Source organism: Camelus ferus, chromosome 1, assembly GCF_009834535.1.
Source record: "Camelus ferus isolate YT-003-E chromosome 1, BCGSAC_Cfer_1.0, whole genome shotgun sequence".
Lineage (NCBI taxonomy): Eukaryota > Metazoa > Chordata > Mammalia > Artiodactyla > Camelidae > Camelus > Camelus ferus.
In genome coordinates, this window is record NC_045696.1 from 71,755,359 (window position 1) to 71,774,500 (window position 19,142).

A 19,142-nucleotide genomic window follows, 5' to 3' on the forward strand; every position below is an offset into this window, starting at 1 on the left:
AAGTATATACATTATATCAAATTGTTGTAACCCTTAAACCAATACGATGTTATACGTCTCAATAAAACTGGAAAAATATTTTAAAATACTTTATGATTGTATGTAAAACAAAGATTCTAGGATCAGATTACTGTAAATGGATTTTTTTATGTATATTGAGTTTCTCATAAAACATTTGGAAATCAAACAGGATATGGGACAATTCTTTATTATGTAGGACAGATTATATAGTATCCCAGGCGGTGAGATTTCCCAAGTGCCTCCCAGGGAGTGGTACTGCCATTTTCCGAGCTAAAATCAGTTCTCTGGGGGAAGAGAAAGGGAAAATAGATATTGGGAGGCAAATAGCAGTAACTACCTTACTTTCTGTCTCACTGTTGGTCTTCAGCATCTTCCTATAGGATTTCCCAGTGTTCCAAGTGCTCCTCTAAATGACACACATCTTATGTCAGCCAACACCCAGACCCTTATGGGAATGGTCTTATGTATCCCAAGCACTTGCCATTATTTTCTGCAGTAAAGCTAGTCCCCTACCATGTAACATACAGGTAAAAATGATACCAGGAGGAGTGAAGTTTATATTGTTAAGTCACCATTTTACTTAGTTCCAAAGAGTTTGGTTTTCATCTTCTCTGAAGGGGACTTCGTCACAATCTTTCTTCCTTTTGCACTTCCATGTTTCCTCGCAAGGTGGCACTGAATGCCTTGTTGTGGCTGTACTGCTGCATGGAGGCAGGCCTAGCTTCGTTTCCTTGGTGCCTCTGCCTAACAGACTTTTACGTTCAGCAGCAGGTGGTGTCCCCAGGTAACCTCAGGGCCTCTCTGATGTTCAGTATTTGTATTAACCAAGATATGAGAAAACTTCACCCATCTTTCTCTATTTAGGCATGAATAGCTTTAATTATAGTTAGTGAAAAAGGTAGAAATCATTAAATGATGTAATTATATCCTTGTGAATATTTGACGGTATTTTGGTTCCTTGAAATGTTTTAGCCATTCTCTTGGCAAATATTGTTTGTATAATTAGTGTAGTGTTATAATGCATCTAAATTTAGTCTCACTGGAGATGCAAATTCTCTTAATTCACATTTCTCTGATACTTCCTATGGTTGTGAAACTAGAAAGAGGATGAATATTTACTATTCGAAAGTTGATATTATCCTGATCTAAACTGTTTCAGTCAACAAAATGAAGTAGCTCAATCTCCTTGTCAAAGCTTGACAAACAACTGATCTGCAGGTATCTTTTTCTTCCTTTTCTTTTCTTTTTAATTGAAGTCAGGTGTCTTTTTAAAAAATTTATAATAAGCATATAGGATTAATAAACAGGAATCTCCCAGAGAAGAATGACTAGTCATCCAGACAAATATCCCATAGCAATTAGTCTCTGAGAGCCCAAGACTCATAGTAACAATACTTACAGAAGACTTGTATAGAAAAGCCACAGTGCTGACTTACTCTTTATGTGATACAAATACTCACGTTTGCTTGGCAGCACATTCTCTCCCTTGAAACAAATTTACATGAACCATCAGGGTATTAGCAGAAGATGCTTCTCAGGCATGGATTCAGAACAGCAGTGTGCATTGGATGATCCTAATGGTGGTGTCATCAGACATACTGGTGACATGGTCTGGATTTTTGAGGTGGTGGGCCAGGACCCTCCCTCCATAAGATGGCTGGCAGCCTTTGCTTATCTGAGTCTCCCTTTTCTGTAGTTTCTTCATTGATCTCACACCCTGAATAATCACAGAGTCCTCGTTAAACCACACCCTGCATCTATTTTGTTAGATATGTGAAATATGTGCGGTCATTTGTAGTTGGCTTCCCTCGGGAGCCGTATTCCACTGAAAATTGTTTCCCTACAGAGGCGTAGCCTGGAAGGTGCTCCCAGCACTTCAGCTCATGTCCCTCTGGCTGGAGCCCAGGTTCCCCAGCTTCCTCAGTCCTCGGGGTCTTTAGTATCGCAGTCATTTTTTTCTCAGCCCTTCTTGACCAAAAGCAATACCTGACAGTTAAAACAACTTAAGTCTATATGTCCTGACAACTTAGTAGCTGTTTGAAAAGATAAATACACAAATTGAAAGAAAAAGTAATGTTTAACTTTCATTCTTACAGAACCACAGTTATCTCAAACCTTGCAGTCAGGCTGGACATCATCCCCCGCTTTTCCTGTTCCACGATGATTTTCATACTGCACTTGTTTTTTATTCCCAGCGGCCACCAAAACCCCAACTTCACAAAGATGCAATGGCATTCAAAAGAATACAGTGTAATTTAATGTTGAAATTGTAAACCATCTCAAGCTATTAGCAAGCATAATGTCTGACAGATGTCAACTATTACACTTTTCCCCCCAAGTTTAAAATATTCATGGTGCCTCTGTGAGTTCACTGAGGCTTCCTAGGTATGTGGTACACAGTTTGGGAACCATGGGGCTGGAGCTTAGTCATGGCTATGCCTAGCTGCAAAGAAATTGGGAAATATAATCTATATTTACATTTTTATTCTTGTAGGGTGTGTTATATCCCTGTTTATGAGTTATTGAAGGGCAGCTGATTATTGCCTCTTTGCAAGAATAATAACCATAACAGTGGTTACTTTACGGAGCACTTATATATAATAAACATTCTGCTAAAGTGCTTCTCATATATGCTCTCACTTAATCCTCACAGTACCTTTTGAGGTAGATACAGGTAATATTCCTATTACATAGATATATATGTGTATGTAAGGAAATTTCTACTTAAGTATCTTGCCAAAAATCACATAGAATTTAAGTGGTAAGGCAGAATTCCAACCAGGCTGTCTGATTTTAGAGCCAACTTTCTGAACCACCATGCTCCTTTAGCTTTGATATTTACTAACTACAAAAATGAAGAACAATATTATGTATTTGTGTTGGCATTCTTTACTATTCTACCTGTGCTAAAATAATTAAATCATTATTACCTTTTGTACAGTAACCATCTTCAAAAGATTGAATTCTTACACCACCACTGAACAAGCAGGAAGAAGAGATACTTGTTCCAAATAATGCAGTGTTGACCTTCCTGAATTCTGCTCTGAAATAATATAGATGGAAAAATAAGAGGCTGATGCACATCTTAACTTGATATTAGTTGAAGTCCCTTACCCGCAGAGGTGTGACCTGAAAACATTTTGCTAACATCTTGATCCTCTATCTTTGTTGCAGGAGGCCAAGGGAAAGATGGTGCCCCCATCATCACTTTTCCAGAGTTTGTGGGGTTCAAACACATCTCACATGAGGACTTCCTGAATGTCATGACCTACCTCACCAGCATCCCCAGGTGAGCTGAACACAGTGCTCTGCTGCCTTCCTGGTCATGGGCTTCATTCTGAGTTTCCTATGTGGTGGGACTGGGTTGAGATGAGCACAGTTCACATTAGTATGTAATGGCCAGTTTCTCTTATTCATCAGTCCCAGACAAGGGATGTAGAAAGAAACTAGAAAACAAAGATACATGAGTATTGGTTTTGATCATGGTGTGCACATAGGAAATACTTCATAAACATTGTTGAGTGAATGAAAAATTGAACAGATGGTGCTGCTTTTGTTCCTTCAGGTTCATTGCTCTAGATAAAGGTGATTCTGCTTTCCTGGGGCCTGTCGTTCCAGACACCTGGCCGCTGCTCAGGGACCTCAAGCCATGTTAAGAATTATTTAATTTATCTCCCATAGATAGGGAACTTAGAGGTAGATTTTATAGTTGTCATTCTCAGATGGAGAGTCTAGGGCCCAGAGCAAGGAAACTTAAAGTCCAGGGATAAAAACTGCGCCAATAGCTGAGACCATAACAGAGATGTTTTCAGGCACCTGCTACTTCTACCCTCTCTGCCCTAGGTCTCACATATTTATGCCATTTAAGTCAATGAATAGCCAGGTCTGTAAGGAATGGAATGTGGGACAGAGTTCATATCAGTGACAACTATTTCACAGACAGAGATGGAGCTGGGCGTGGAGTCCAAACCTAGTTCTCCAGGAGAGCAGACTCGGCCAGGAAAGGCACTAGTCCCCATGCGTCTGTTTCATTTATGATATCATCTGTTACTTAACTGCTATGTGGTTAGCAGTTTACGTAACAGCCAGGGGTGTGCTGTTGCTTTCCATCTGCCTCTTATGATTTAGAGGTAAACGCCAGCTTTTTGATTGAAAGGCCACCTGGAATCTGATCCCACCAGCAGAAATGAGGAAGTTAATTTGTTTGCTTTAATCGAACCCACTCTAAGATTTTGTTTTTATTTTTGTCTTTTACCCTTCTTACTTCTTCAGAGAAGGCTATGGATTTATTTTTGATCCACTTCTTCCAAGTTCAGTATTTAAATTATATTTCACCAATTCCCATCCTCTCTGCCTCTGATCCCAGAATCTTGTATACATTACACAGACGTGAGAGGACTTGGGCTTGGTTGGTTTGAGGGAAGGATGCTGTACGTCTCTGTCCTTTGATCACGCAGTTCACTCTGCAGGAACACCTTTCCCGCCCTTCTAGGCCTGGCTAACTCCTGCACAGTCATCAGCCCTCAGTCGGATCTCATTTCTTCAAGGAAACCCTCCCTGACCCCAGTTCTTCTCTCACAGACTCTTTATTTCCACAGAACCCTGAGGGTACTCCTTGTATAACACCATAGTATATGGAAATTATTTCTGCCTCTCCCATTAGACTGTGAACTACTCGAGTAGAGGCCAATGCTTTTTTTTTTCTTTTTTTATTCCTAGCCCTGCCCATAGTAGGTTCTCAAGAAGTAATGTTGGTAGAATTTCTAGTTCTGATACTATTCATTTCAATCAAAGGATATTTGTTGTAGCCAAGAAGGAGGACACTGACAGAGAGGGGAGAACCGCACTGTACACTCCTGCCTTTAACTTCCTGGGTTATAGGGAGTTGAACCTGGTCTCCCTCTTTGGTTCAACTGCATTCCAAACATTGACCTACCAGTTTAGCAACTTCCTCTGTGAGGAGCAGCAAGAAGAGGGTGAGCAGGGAGGTGGGCAACAGGTAGAAGTGCCTCCTCCTCATTCTCATCATATTTGTTTTAAACTCACTGCCTAATTTTACTGAATTCCTGGATGCAGTCATATGCTCAGTGAAATGGGTCATTTTCATCTTGTCCTTGCAGCCTTTTCCAAGTCATGTTGAGGACCTTACATTGAGTGTCGTGTGACCCCATGTAGAGAGAAGCATCGAAGGGTAGAAACCCTAGCTCACAGGCGTAGAAGCTGAGACAAATCAGGGAGCTACTGTTTAGGCCTGATTTCCTCTTTCTGCTCGATGCTCCTTGCATAATTTCTTGTAACTAGGGAGTGTTTTCCTTTCCTAGAATGCAGTTTGTCTTTTGAGAAAGAGTAGCTGTGACCAGTTATTCCCCTTTCCTGTTCCAGCATTTGTTCGTACTTACTTGCTCACTGCCTCCCACCTTGTTCCTTTCAACATAAAACAGAGACAATGGGTAAGAAGACCTGAAAGGAAATTTGACATGAATCTTGCTTTCCAGTTCCCATTTCAGATTCCAAAGAATGAAACCACTACTGTTCCTTTTATGATTCCTATTTATCATAATTTGTATCTTCCTAAATATTACAGTCATTACCAGGCACCAGAGTTTTTCCCAGGTTTTCACAATGTATTACAGGCAGTTGGCAGAGAGCTCATGGCATAGAACAAGCAAGAACTAATGCACTAGAAGAAGAGAATGGCAGGATGCTTGGGGCAGGGATAAGATATCTTTGTGCCTGAAGTGAATGAGGATCTTTCACTGTGGTTGGGTTGGGTGAGTGCAGCATCTCACTCTTTACCAGATCTTTGCTGAGTGCCAGCAGTGTGTAGAGAGCTGTGTTAGGGGCCATAAAGGACCAAAAATGCCATAAGACAATGCATTGAATCTCAGGAAGCTCATCACGTGACTCTGTTGTCATGATATTTTGTAAAATATGCAAACAAGTTAATATAGGAGCTCAGAGGAGAGAAAAGTTACTTTGGACAGGAAAAACAAGGAAAGCTTCAGGAGTAAAGTGGCTTTGAAGATTGGATACAATTTCCACAGGTAGATCGAAGAGGGACATTCCAGAGAGAGAGAACAGAATGATGTTTAAGAGCTTTGGACACAGCCCAAACCTAGATTGAAATTCAGATTCTATTGTTGCCTCACTGTGTGATCTGGGGCAAATGACTTGGCTTCTATTTCTAACCCCCATGGATTTTGAAGTGTTAAATAGAACGTGTTTGGGGAACAGACTATGCAGACTGCCCAGAGCAGAGTGAGGCTCCTTTTCAGATAGTAGTGAGAAATGAGACCTGGAAAGACAATTGGGAACAGATTGGTTTTCCACCAAGTTGAGGAGTTTAGGCACAGTGAGCAGGACGAGGCCATTGGAAGTTTTGAGGAGGAAAATGACAACCAGATGGACTTGGTGGTGGTGTGCAGGGTGGCCCAGAAAGAGTGGGACAAAGGAGGCAGGGAGACTAGTTAGGGGCTTCTACACTAGGGTAGGTGCAAAGTGAAGGGGAAGTGAGCTAGCAAGATGGCAGAAGGACTGGATGGAAAGGGATGGACAGGAAGGAGAGGTATTGGGGACTGGTGGGGGTGGGGGAGGAAGGAGAGTGAGAAACTAATGATGGTGCTCTGCTTTAGGAACTGTGTTCACCATCTGATCTTTTCACTTCTACGTGTCTGGGCACATGAAATTGAGGCTTCATTTTAAATGTGTTTCCAGTGGTTACAGATTGTCTCTAAGTGTTTTGAAAAGGCATTAGTAAAACATTCTGAACAACAGAGATAGTCAACTATTTTAAAATCACAGTTGTTTTTCCAAAAATCAGTATTTGTATAACTAAGCCTGCATTTTTATTACCCTATTCCTCTATTCAGTTTCTTTGTTTTACTCCCATTTCTGTGTTCATTACCTGAAAGGGATTAGAGAAAGTACTTTTTGTAGATGGTAACAAGAGCTGTATTTCATAACAGTGTGAATTTTATTTGCTATTTCTAAAGGTCTTTTTTCTAAAAGGAATCTGTTGAGAGGCCTATTTAAGTTTGAAGAATCTATGTCTATTTTCCTTCTGGAGATCCAGTCTTTGAGAAGAGTTCTATCCTCTTTTTAAAATTTTTAAATTTATTTTTTGTGTGTCCTCTTTTGTGATCTGCTGTCTGATAGAATGCTGTCTGACAGTTCTACTTTAGGAAGAGAGGGGAGACAGTGTTACTATTTGGCCTGTGAATTATAATGAGACTTGCTCCTTTGTATTAGTAGACTGAATGGGATTATAACAAATTGTCAGCTCTAGAAACCAGCCTTGTCAGAGAAGTGAGTTCAATCTGGGCCTCTTACTGTTATGAAGGCAATGGAAAACCCATTGTTAAGTGGCTTTGAATAGTACTAATGGAAAAGTGCTGCTTTGATTGAGTAGGCAGGGTGAGGTATGGTATTTCCTGGACTGGCTATGGAATTGCTCCCCCAGAATCAAGAAAATGTAATCATTCGTCTGACTTATAAGGATAGAGGTCCAGAGTGGGGAGCCTTGTTGGGCTGCTGTCTTGTCCAAGGTGGACAGTTTTGCTTCAGAGCCCTCAGGAAGGATGCCTTAAGAGGCCAGACCTCTGGCACCCAACTGAGTAAAATTAGAGAGCACCCCATAGATTTATTATGAATAGTGACAATGGCCAGTAAGTCTTATATGTGGAGAGAATTTTAATGGATTATACTAGGGGGCAGAAAAAATTTAATATGCCAGGATCCTGTTCTTCTAATGTAAGAGCTAGGGGTCTGACGTTGTTTCTCCCCAGGAGAATGACCTAGAGTGAGTATAACAGCTTTTCTTTGTTCATTTGTTTAGATGATTGTTTTAGAATACCTGTGCTATATCCTGCTTGTGTCATTTACCCTGTGCAGGTAGGAGACCACTTTCCCTTTTCTGATGTATGTTCAATTCAGTTTTCTTAAACATTCAAAATACAGCCCCTTGCTTGAATTTACAGGTGCTGGTGGTTATAAATATCTGGAATTCTGTCTTACTCAGTGATATTATCAATTATAAAAAAGATAATTCCTGTAGTTCTGTGGGAAATGTCATTGATATTTTGACAGGGATTGCAGTCACTCTGTAGATTGCTTTGGCTTGTATGATCTTTTAACAATTTTAATGCTTCTAATCAAGGAACACAGTATATCTTTCCATCTGTTATTGTATTCAGTTTCTTTCATCATTGTCTTATGGTTTTCTGAATACAGGTCTTTTACCTCCTTGGTTAGATTTATTCCTAGGTATTTTATTCTTTTTGATGTGACTGTAAATGGAATTGTTTTCTTAATTTCTCTTTCTGATAGTTCATTGTTAGTATATAGAAATGCAACAGATATTAATTTTGTAGTCTTCAACTTTACTGAATTAATTAATGAGCTCTAATAGTTTTCTGGTGGTGCCTTTAGGATTTTCTATGTATAGTATCGTGCCAACTGCAAATAGTGACAGTTTTACTTCTTCATTTCCAATTTGGATTCCTTTTATTCATTTTGTCCTTGTCTGATTGCTGTGGCTAGGACTTTAAAAACTACATTGAATAAAAGTGGCTAGACTGGGCATCTTTGTCTTGTTCCTGATCTTAGAGGAAATGCTTTCAACTTCTCACCATTGAGTATAGTGTTAGCTGTGAGTCTGTTATAAATGGGCTTTATTATGTTGGGCTATATTCCCTTTATACCCCCTTTGTTGAGAATTTTTATCATAAATGGATGTTAAATTTTGTCAGAAGCTTTTCCTGTGTCTATTGAGATGATTATATGATTTTTATTCTTCAATTTATTAATGTGGTGTATCACATTGATTAATTTGTATATATTGTATATATTGCATCCCTGGGATGAATCCCACTTGATCATAGTGTATCATTGTTTTAATGTATTGTTGGGTTCGATTTGCTAATACTTTTTTGATGATCTTTGCATGTATGTTCATCAGGGATATAGGCTTGTAGTTTTCCTTGTTGGGGGTATCTTTGTCTGGTTTTGATATATGGTGATGCTGGCTTCATAGAATAAGTTCAGAAGTTTTCCTTCCCCTGCAATTTTTTGGAACAGGTGGTAGGTGTTACCTTTTCTCTAAATGTTTGGTAGAATTCACCTGTGAAGCCATCTGGTCCTGGACTTTTGTTTGATGGGAGTTTTTTAAATTACTGATTCAGTTTTGTTACCAGTAATTGGTCCATTCATGTTTTCTATTTTCTCCTTGGTTCAGTCTTGAGAGAGTGTACGTTTCTAGAAATTTGTTCTTTTCTTCTAGGTTGTCTATATTTTTAGCATATAATTGTTTGTAGTAATCAATTGTACTCATTTGTATTTCTGTGGTATTGGTTGTAACTTCTTTTTCATTTCTGATTTTATTGATTTGGACCCTCCCTTTTTTTCTTATTGAATCTGGCTAAAGGTTTATCAATTTTATTTGGAGCAAATAATTTAAAAATTCATATGGAAACACAAAAGACCCTGAATAGACAAAACAATCTTAAGAAAGAAGAACAAAGTGGAGGTATCACACTCCCCGATTTCAAATTACTCTACAAAACTACAGTAATCAAAATAGTATGCTACTGGCACAAAAACAGACACATAGATCAATGGAACAGAATCAAACCCACACTTATATGGGCAATTAATCTATGACAAAGGGAACAAGAATATGGGGAAAATCCAGCCTCTTCAACAAGTGGTATTGGGAAAACTGGACAGCTATATGCAAAAGAATCAACCCGGACTACTCTTTCACATCAGACACAAACATAAATTCAAAATATATTAACAACTTAAATATAAGACCTGAAACCATAAAACTTCTAGAAAAAAATAGGTGGTCTACTCTTTGATACCAGTCTTTGTAATATTCTTTTGGGTAAGTCTCCTCAGGCAAGGAAAACAAAAGCAAAAATAAACAAATGGCACTACATCATACTAAAAATCCTTTGCACAGCAAAAGAAACTATTAATAGAACAAAAAAGCCACCTACTGAATGGGAGAAGGTATTCTCAAATGATATATCTGATAAGGGATTAATATCTAAAATGTACAAAGAATTCATACAAGTCAACATCAAAAAAACAAACAACCCAATTAAAAAATGGTCAGAGGATCTGAATAGACATTTTTCCAAAGAAGACATAGAGATGGCCAACAGGCACATGAAGAGACTCAACATCACTAATCATGATGGAAATGCAAATCAAAACTACAACGAGATATTATCTCATGCCTGTTAGAATGGGTCTTATCAAAAAGACAACAAATAACAAGTGTTCATGAGGATGTGGAGAAAAGATTTCTAAATCATAGAGTACCATTAGTGTGAATGTAAATTGATACAGCCACTATGAAAAACTATGGAGGTTCCTCAAAAAATTAAAAATAGAACTAACATATGATCCAGCAATATCACCCCTGGATATTTAGCTGAAGAAAAAAAAACCACTAATTAGAAAAGTTATACACATCCCTATGTTCATTGCAGCATTATTTATAATAGCCAAGGTATGGAAACAACCTAAGGTTAATCAGCAGATGAATGGATAAGGAAGATGTGTACACACACACACACATATATGTAAAATATATATAACAGAATATTACTTAGCCAAAAAAAAAAAGAAATCTTACCATTTGTGACAACATGGATGGACCTAGAGTGTATTATATTAAGTGAAATAAGTTAGACAAAGAAAGATAAATACTGTGTGACATCACTTATATGGAGAATTTGAAAACATAAAACAAATGAACAAATGTAACAAAACAGAAACAGAGTTATTGATACAGAGTACAAACAGGTGTTTGCCAGAGGGGAGATGGGTGAGGTGAGGAAAGAAATAGGTGAGGACGATTAAGAGATACAAACACTAGTTGCAAAATAAATGAGTCACAGGTATGAAATGTGCAGTGTGGGGAATATAGTCAATGATTATGTAGTATCTTTGTATTGTGACATATTGTAACTAGACTTATGGCGATAATCAGTTTGTAATGAATAGAAATATCGAATCACTATGTTATGTAACAGGAACCAACATAGTGTTGCAGGTCAGTTATACTTCAAAAACAAACAAATGAACAATCTCATAGAAAAAGGGATCAGATTTGTGGTTACCAGAGGCAGGAGGTGGGGAAAGGAAATTGGATAAAGGCAGGCAAAAGGTAGAAACTTCCAGTTATAAGATAAATAAGTACTAGGGATATAATGTACAACGTGATAAATATAATTAACACTGCTGTATGTTATATATGAAAGTTGTTAAGAGAGTAAATCCTAAGTTCTCATCACAAGAGAAAAGTTCTTTCTATTGAAATGATGATGTTCACCAAATTTATTGTGAAAATCACTTCATGATGTATGTCAATCATATCATTTTGCTGTGTACCTTAAACTTACACAGTGCTGTATATCAATTATATCTCAATAAAACTGGAAGAAAAAATTATTGAGATACCAAAAACAAAAAAATTGTCACAACCCATAACAAGCAAGTAGCTTTCTCCCCTATTTATTGTGTGATGTGGGTTGTTTTGGTAATGGAGTGGTCTGAAACCAGAATTGAGATATAATTGGAGACAGTGGGTTTTTAAAATTATCTTTTATTCAAATTGCTGAATGCTTTATATTACAGTAAATTTGATTAAAAATGAGAAAAGAAATAAATTTTCTTTAATCAATAAAATGAATGTTGCTTTTGAAAAATGAAGCTTTGGATGGAGAGCAGGAAACACCATGCTCTCCACCAGTCATTATGTGGTCAGTGAATTTTCCTAAGACTCTGTGAGCCAGAGAGGGTATTAACTCTTTACTGTTTATTTTATTATTTTATACTATTTACTTATATGCTAATTATTACATGACTTTTTACTATTTATTACTTACCATTTTAAGAGATCCTGAAAATGATGGTAAAGGAAGATTCAGAATTAGTCCAAAATACCTTATTAAAGGACTCTAGGCATTAGCACAAGTACCTTTCTGATTGAATAATCTTTACAACTTAACTGGGATGATAAACATTGCATTATGTTTAGTAATGATGTGCAGTAATTATTATCAATCAGAATAGTCTAAGTTAAAAGTCATCATACTTTTTCTGTAAAAAATCAGAGTAAATATTTTAGGCTTTGCAGGCTGTATGGTCTCTGTCTCAACTACTGACCTCTGCTGTTGTAGCTCAAAAGCAACCATGAACAACATGCAAGCAACTGAGTGTATCTGTGGCTGTGTTCCAATTAAACTTTGTTTACAAAATGGGAGTAGAGTGGAGTTGGCACATGGATTGTAGTTTGCTGGCCCCTAATGCTAGTTCTCAATCATTAGCATGCATCAGAATCATTTAGAGAACTTGCTGAAACACAGATGCTGGTCCTAGTCCAGAGTTTCTGATTCAGTGGGTTTGGTGTGGGGTGGAATAATTTGCATTTCTAACAAACTCCCAGGAGATGCTGATACTGCTGGTCCAAGGACCACACTTTGAGTACTGTCCACATTTACAGAGATGGATATTAAGATCAGGTAGAAGGAAGAAACATGTATAAATTCACATAACTGGTGAAAGGCAAAACTTAGAACTTAGATTTCCTGGCTCCTGGCTCATGCCGTTTCCACATCAGGAAGCTTTCAGATAATGTTGTGTGGCCATGTCCATGATCTGACTTACACATTTATGTCTATATTTCTTGGCATATCAACTTTAGACGATATCTTGTGATTCTTCCCTGTGGAAAATGAATTTTGCCTATTTATCATGCTTCTCTCGTCTTGCTCTCTTCACCTCATAATTTTTGTTAGTTACATAATTGTTTTTAGATCATGTAATGGTTACCATTATAAATTTAAACAACACACTTAACTTCTGTCTGGTGATTCAGCCACTAGTCAGTATCAACAGGTAGTTGAGTCCAAGACCCTCGTGGATACCAAAATCGCCTTTGCTCAATTTCCTTACACAAAGTGGCAGAGTACAGTCAGCCCTGCATATCTGTGGATGCGGACTGCGGGTATGGAGGGCCAATTGTATCCACTAATTTTTCTACTATGCATTTGCGTCTTTCTTTACTCTCTCTTATCCTTCAAGTGATTTATAATGTATTTTATATTTTTACTATAAATGTTTTTCTTTGATTTTAGGTTGATTTTAAATAATAGAAATTAGTAAAATGCTTTTATTTATGTAATATGATCAGACCTCTAGCATAAGAGATGTAATCCTGTGTCATTAAACCTGTGTCACACAAAAGACAATGCCACAAATGTTAAGGTGAAATGAGTTTCCTTTTCTCGCACTCCATGAGTTGCTCAAAATCATGCTACAATTTAATTCATTTCAGACTCAGGCAATGACTTTTTATATACCTTTTCTCCTAGCATTTGTAATCGCCTTTCTTTTTTCTTGTTTATAGAATGGCAAATCTTGTTATCACCTTATTGATATCTTGCAGATTCTTTATCATAGAGTTTGTGTAATGCATACATCTTCTTCTTGGAGATAACTCCTTTGAGCCCTCTGGCCTAATTTTTTAATTCAGATTGCTGTCTAAACGTGCTATGAGCTGTCAACCTTGGACTGCTTTTTATTCTCTCTGGGAAGGTCATTCTTTCTGCTTTAGATTTCATTTTCATTAAAAACAAACAAACAAACAAAAAAAACTTTCCATTTATTTCTTTTTCAGAAAGGGTGTATGGTAAGTGAATCTAGTAAGATCTTGAATGTCAGAAAATGGCTGCATTTTTACTTCCCACTTGATTGGCAATCTGTCTGAGTATGGAATTTTTTTTTTTTAATGTAAAATGACATTGATCCATTGATTTCTAGCATTAGTGTTGCTGATAAGGCTGATCCTCCTCACAGGACCCGAGTCTCATTCCTTAATAGGTAAGCTATTCCTGCACAAAGGAAGCGTTTGTGATTTTTTCTTTATGTTTTGTAGGTTTAAAATGTCAAATCTTTTTCTTTCTTTCTGCTGGGACTTTGACCTAAAGATTCAAGTCTCTTTTAGGCTTAGAATATTTTTCTGTCATGTCTTTGCTTATTTCTTTCCTCCAACTGTTTTCTGCCTCTGGAACTCAAATAAGAGGAACATTGCATCTTCTAAATCTCTCTTCTGTGTCTTTAACTTTTCTTTTATATTTTTTCACCTCTTTATATATATATATATATTATTTAAAATGTAAAGTGATATGCACATATATAAATTATCTGTTCATGTATCTGCTCTTTTTTTCTATCGATTTTTTAATCTTTATTTTCCCATTACTTTTAAGAATTCTTTATGAATTAGGGATATTAGCCCTTTTTCTGTAATGCATGTTGCTTATAGTTTCTCTCACTTCTTAATTTATCCTTTGACTCTGCTTAGAATTTTTTTGCCATGTGAAATTTTTATATCATCAAATATATCAGTGTTTCTTTTAATGCATCTGGATTTTGAGCCATTGTCAGAGAACTTTCCTATACCTAGGTTATAGAGGAATTTGCCCAAGCTTTCTTGTAATGCAGTATGATTTTATGTTTTACATTGGGTGTTTATTTTGTGTGTGTGATATGAGATGTAGATCTAAGTTTATCTTTTTCCAAATGGCTATCCAGTTATCCTAACACCATTAATTTAAAAAATTCATCTTCACCTCAGTGATTTGAGAGTAAATTGGCCTCTGTATTTGTAAGTGAATAATATACTATTTTAATTACAAGGATTTAAATATCTTTAATATCTGGTAGGATTAATTCCCCCACGCCTCTCAGGTCCTTAAGTTTTACTTACTTTTTTCATGTTTTCCTGACTGTTCTTTCCTTTCTTCTTCCTTATTTCCTTTCTATGTGTCTAGCTCCATTAAAAAAGAAAAGAAAAGGAAAAAAAAATACAAAAACACTTGTTGATCTTTTCATTGAGACTGTGTTAAATTTATAAATTAACTCAGGAAAAAGTGATATATTTATACTGTTAAAATAATCCTATCAATAAGAAGAAAAGTCTTTCCATTTGTTAAAATCTACCTTTGTGTCTTTCAGGAGTGTTTAAAATTTTCTTAACATTTTTGCGTATTTATTGTTAAGTTTATTCCATTGTATTTTGTTTGTCGCTATTCTAAGTGGGATAGCTCTACTGTTATATATGTTAAATGGTAATTTTATTTTGGTATTGTCTTTATTCAGTCTAGGTATCAATGTCATACTTGCTTCATAAATAGCATTTCAAAGTTTTCTTTCAGTTTTTAAACTGGGAAACAATTTTTGTGGTATTGGGACTTTATGGTCATTGATGATTTAAATTCTCCTGTGAAACTGCCCAGTGAATCTGGGCCTTGATAACTTTCTCTGTTTCTCCCATGGAAATTGGCCTATTAAAGCTTTATGTTTCTAATGAGATCAATTTTAGTAAATTATATTTTCCTAGGAAATCATCTATTTATGTCTTGGTTTTCAAGTTTATTTGCATAGAAATATGCAGAGTAGTTTCTTAGATAATTAAATTTTCTTGTGTTTCAGTGGTTATTTTCCCTTTGCCAGTGTCTTAGTTTGCATACCTGTGCTTCGTCCTTTTTTTCACCCTTGATTAAGTTAGCTAGTGGCTTATTTATTTTTTAATTTAAAAAATGCTATTCTGATTTTTTAATTAGAGCTACTGCTTTTCTCTTTTCTACCTTATTCATTCTGCCTTTATTTTTAATATCTTCTTCCCTGTGCTTTCTTAGTTTGCTTTGTTTTTTCTCATTTTTTGAGTTGAAAGTTAAATTTATTTTTATCCTTTTATTTTATAGATATAAATGTTTTATGAATTTTCTTTGACACTGCTTTAAATGTAGCCCATAAATTCTGATATGTAGTATTTTCATTATCACTATATCTTAGAAATTCTGTGATTACATTTTATATTTTCCCCTTACTGAAGAGTGTTTTTGTTTTTGGGTTTTTTTTGAAGAGATGTTCAACAGAAGATTTTTCAAAGTTTCAGATATTTTCTTTGTGGCCCTATATCAAGACCAATTTTTCTGGATGTTCCATGTGTGCTTGAAAAGAAGATGAATCCTGTATTATCAGGATGTAAAATTAATGCATATCCATTAGCTCTTCCTTACCAATTATGTTCTTTAAGTATTCCGTGACCTTATCAATATGTTGTCTATTCTGGCTTACGCTGAAAATGTTGTATTAGAATCACCTAGGTAAAATATATTTCTATCTGTCTCCTTGTATCTCCTGTAGTTTCTGCTTTAAAAAGCTGGTTAGTCCCCATACCTCATGGTCGCTCTCGCTCCATCTCGCTCACCTTCTGAGACGGCCCGCACTCTGTCTGTGGAGTGTGTATCCACTTTTACTTTAAACACCCTACACCTCTTGGCTTCTCTTCCTCTCACCTTTCTGAGATGGCCCACATTCTGCTCATGGAGTGTGTATCTCCTAAGCCGTTTTCCCTTCTGAGAGAGACAGATTGCACTCTGTCTATGGAGTGTGTATCTCTCTAACTTACTTTCACTTAAAAAAAAAAAAGCTGGTTATTAGGGTATTTGGAACATAGATATTTATAACTATTATATCTTCATTGTGAATTGTGACTTTTAGCATTAGAAAGTGTTCCTTGTGATGTTTAATGCTCTATGGCTTGAATGCTACTTTGCTACTTTGTCTGATACCAAGACTGAAACCCCTTGCTATTATTTCCATTTGCCTAGTATACTTTTGCTAATTCCTTTATTTTTAGCCTTTCTGAATTACTTTGTTCTAGAGCTTTTTCTTGGATACAGTATATAGTTGGTTTTTACTTTGTGAGTCAAATTGAAAATCTTTTTCTTTTATTAAATGAATTAAGCCCATTGATATTTATTGATGTGATTGATATATTTGGTTTCTATATGTCATTATTTTATAACTTCTGGATGCATTAGCCTTTTTTTAGTGCCCTTAGTCCCTTTAAAAAATACATTTTACTATCTTTTTTTTTTTTTTTTTTTTTTAGTTTTCAGTGATATCTGTTGATTCCTACCTATTGCTTATACAACAGGTAATGAACTTCCTCTTTTCTCTTCCTCTCTCCTTTCTCCTCCTATCTTTTAACTTGTATTATTTCTGTATCTTATTCTCCCACCCTGGTTAGCATTAGACCTACCATTAAATGGATTAAATTAATCCCTTTGCTGAAGTTTCCCCAAATTATCTCATGATTGGATGAAGGTCAATCCTTACTAGATTCTTCAAAAAGGAGTCATAGGTACAGAATTCCCTGAGTTTTTATATGTTTATAACTGTTTTAAAATTATTAATGAAAATTAATAATTGCCTTAATAATTGAAAGCCAGCTTGTCAGGATGTAAAATTCTTGGTTCACACTTTTTGTTCATGAATTGCTGTGGAATGCTATTTCATTCTTTCCTTGATTTGTATGTTGCTTTTGAAAAGTAAGCTATTTTCTTTTTCCTAGAAGTGCTTAGAATTTTTACTTTATCCTTAAAGCCTAACAAATTTACTAGGATATGTCTGAGTTGATTGTTTCAGACAAATTTTCCTGGTAGGCACCTACCTACTAGGTCCTTACAGGTTTATGTAGACTCAGGTCTTTTTTGTTTGTTTGTTTGGGGAAAGTTTTCTTAGATTATGCTTGTAAGTATTATTTTTGTTCCTTTGTTTTTAGTCTTTAGGAACACCAAGTATAATATGTTGGTTCTGTTTTTGTCTGGCTTCCGTTTCCACCACTTTCTTTCTAACCTTTTTTACTTTTTTTTTTTTTTTCCCCATTTCATTTGCTAGGTTGTTTTCTTTATGCTATTCACTGCCCCTTATTAAACTTTTGTTCAAATATGTTACTCCTTGGGTATCTTATAATTTAGACTCCATTTCTTATATGATTTTTGTCTTTTCCTTTTATTTTTCTGACTTCAATCAACTCTTATTTTATTTCTTCTTTTCTTTATATATTAAACAAAATCCATTTCTGTTCTTGGTTTTTGAGTTTTTTATTTATGGTGTCCCCTGTGCCCCATCCCCTGTATGCTTGCTTATAGACATGTAAATCAGTTTGGATAGCTATGTACAGGCTTTTGTCTGCTTAATGACTAATTTTTTGGAGAAATTTTTGTTATCTAAAAACTTTTTAATAGATTTTTTTAAACAGCAGTTTTAAGTTCACAGCAAAATTGAGTGGAAAATTCAGAGATTTCCCATATACTCCTGGCTCTCACACACCCAACCTCCCCATTAACATCCAGTACCAGAGTAGTACATTTGTTACAATTGATGAACCTGTATTGGCACATCATTAACACCCAGAGTCCATAGTTTATATTGGGGTTCAGCCTTGGTGTTGGGACATACAATGGATTTAGATAAATGTATAATGACATGTATCTACAATTATAGTGTCATACTGAATAGTTTCACTGCCCTAAAAATCCTGTGTTCCACCTATTCATCCATCTCATGCTCCCATCTCCCAATCCCTATCAACCACTAATTTTTACTGCCTCTATAGTTTTGCTTTTTGCAGAATGTTATATAGTTGGAATCATTTGGTATGTAGCATTTTCAGATTGACTTCTTTCAGTTAGTAATATGTTTCTTCCATGAATTTTCATGGCTTGATAGCTCATTTTTTTCAGTACTAAATAATATTTCATTGTCTGGATGTTCTACAATTTATCCATTTACCTAGTGAAGGATATGTTGGTTGCTTTCAAGTTTTGGTAACTATGAATAAAGCTACTGTAAACATCAATGTGTGAGTTTTTGTGTGAAGAGAAGTTTTCAGCTCATTTAGGTAAATACCAAGGAGTACACTTATATAAGGATGTTTAGTTTTGTAAGACACACACCAAACTGTATTTCAAAGTGGCTGTACCATTTTGAATACCCACCAGCAATGAATGAGAATTCGTATTGCTTCACATCCTTGCCAAAATTTGGTATTGTCAGTATTTAGGATTTTGGCTATTCTAATAAGTATGTAGTGGAATTTCATTGTTGCTTTAATTTGCAATTTCCTAATGACATATGTTGTTAAACATCTTTTCATATGCTTAGTTTCTAGCTGTATATTTTCTTCTGTGAGGTATCTGTTTTAGGTTTTTTGCGCAGTTTTTAATTTGGTTGGTTGTGTTCTTATTGTTGAA

At 35.9% G+C, this 19,142-nt stretch overlaps 1 protein-coding gene across 7 annotated transcripts in view; it reads left to right on the plus strand.

The window, feature by feature from the left end:
• MCF2L2 (MCF.2 cell line derived transforming sequence-like 2) overlaps positions 1-19,142 on the plus strand; it is a 206,709-nt gene that overhangs the window by 39,369 nt on the left and 148,198 nt on the right. For all 7 annotated transcript variants that reach the window (XR_004321303.1, XM_032483474.1, XM_032483460.1 and 4 more), the window contains exon 3: positions 3,196-3,310. Coding sequence is in view for 6 of the 7 variants with exons in the window: in XM_032483474.1 (XP_032339365.1) it covers positions 3,196-3,310 (115 nt within the window). In the remaining variant the exon portion in view is untranslated. The remainder of the gene's footprint in view (positions 1-3,195; positions 3,311-19,142) is intronic.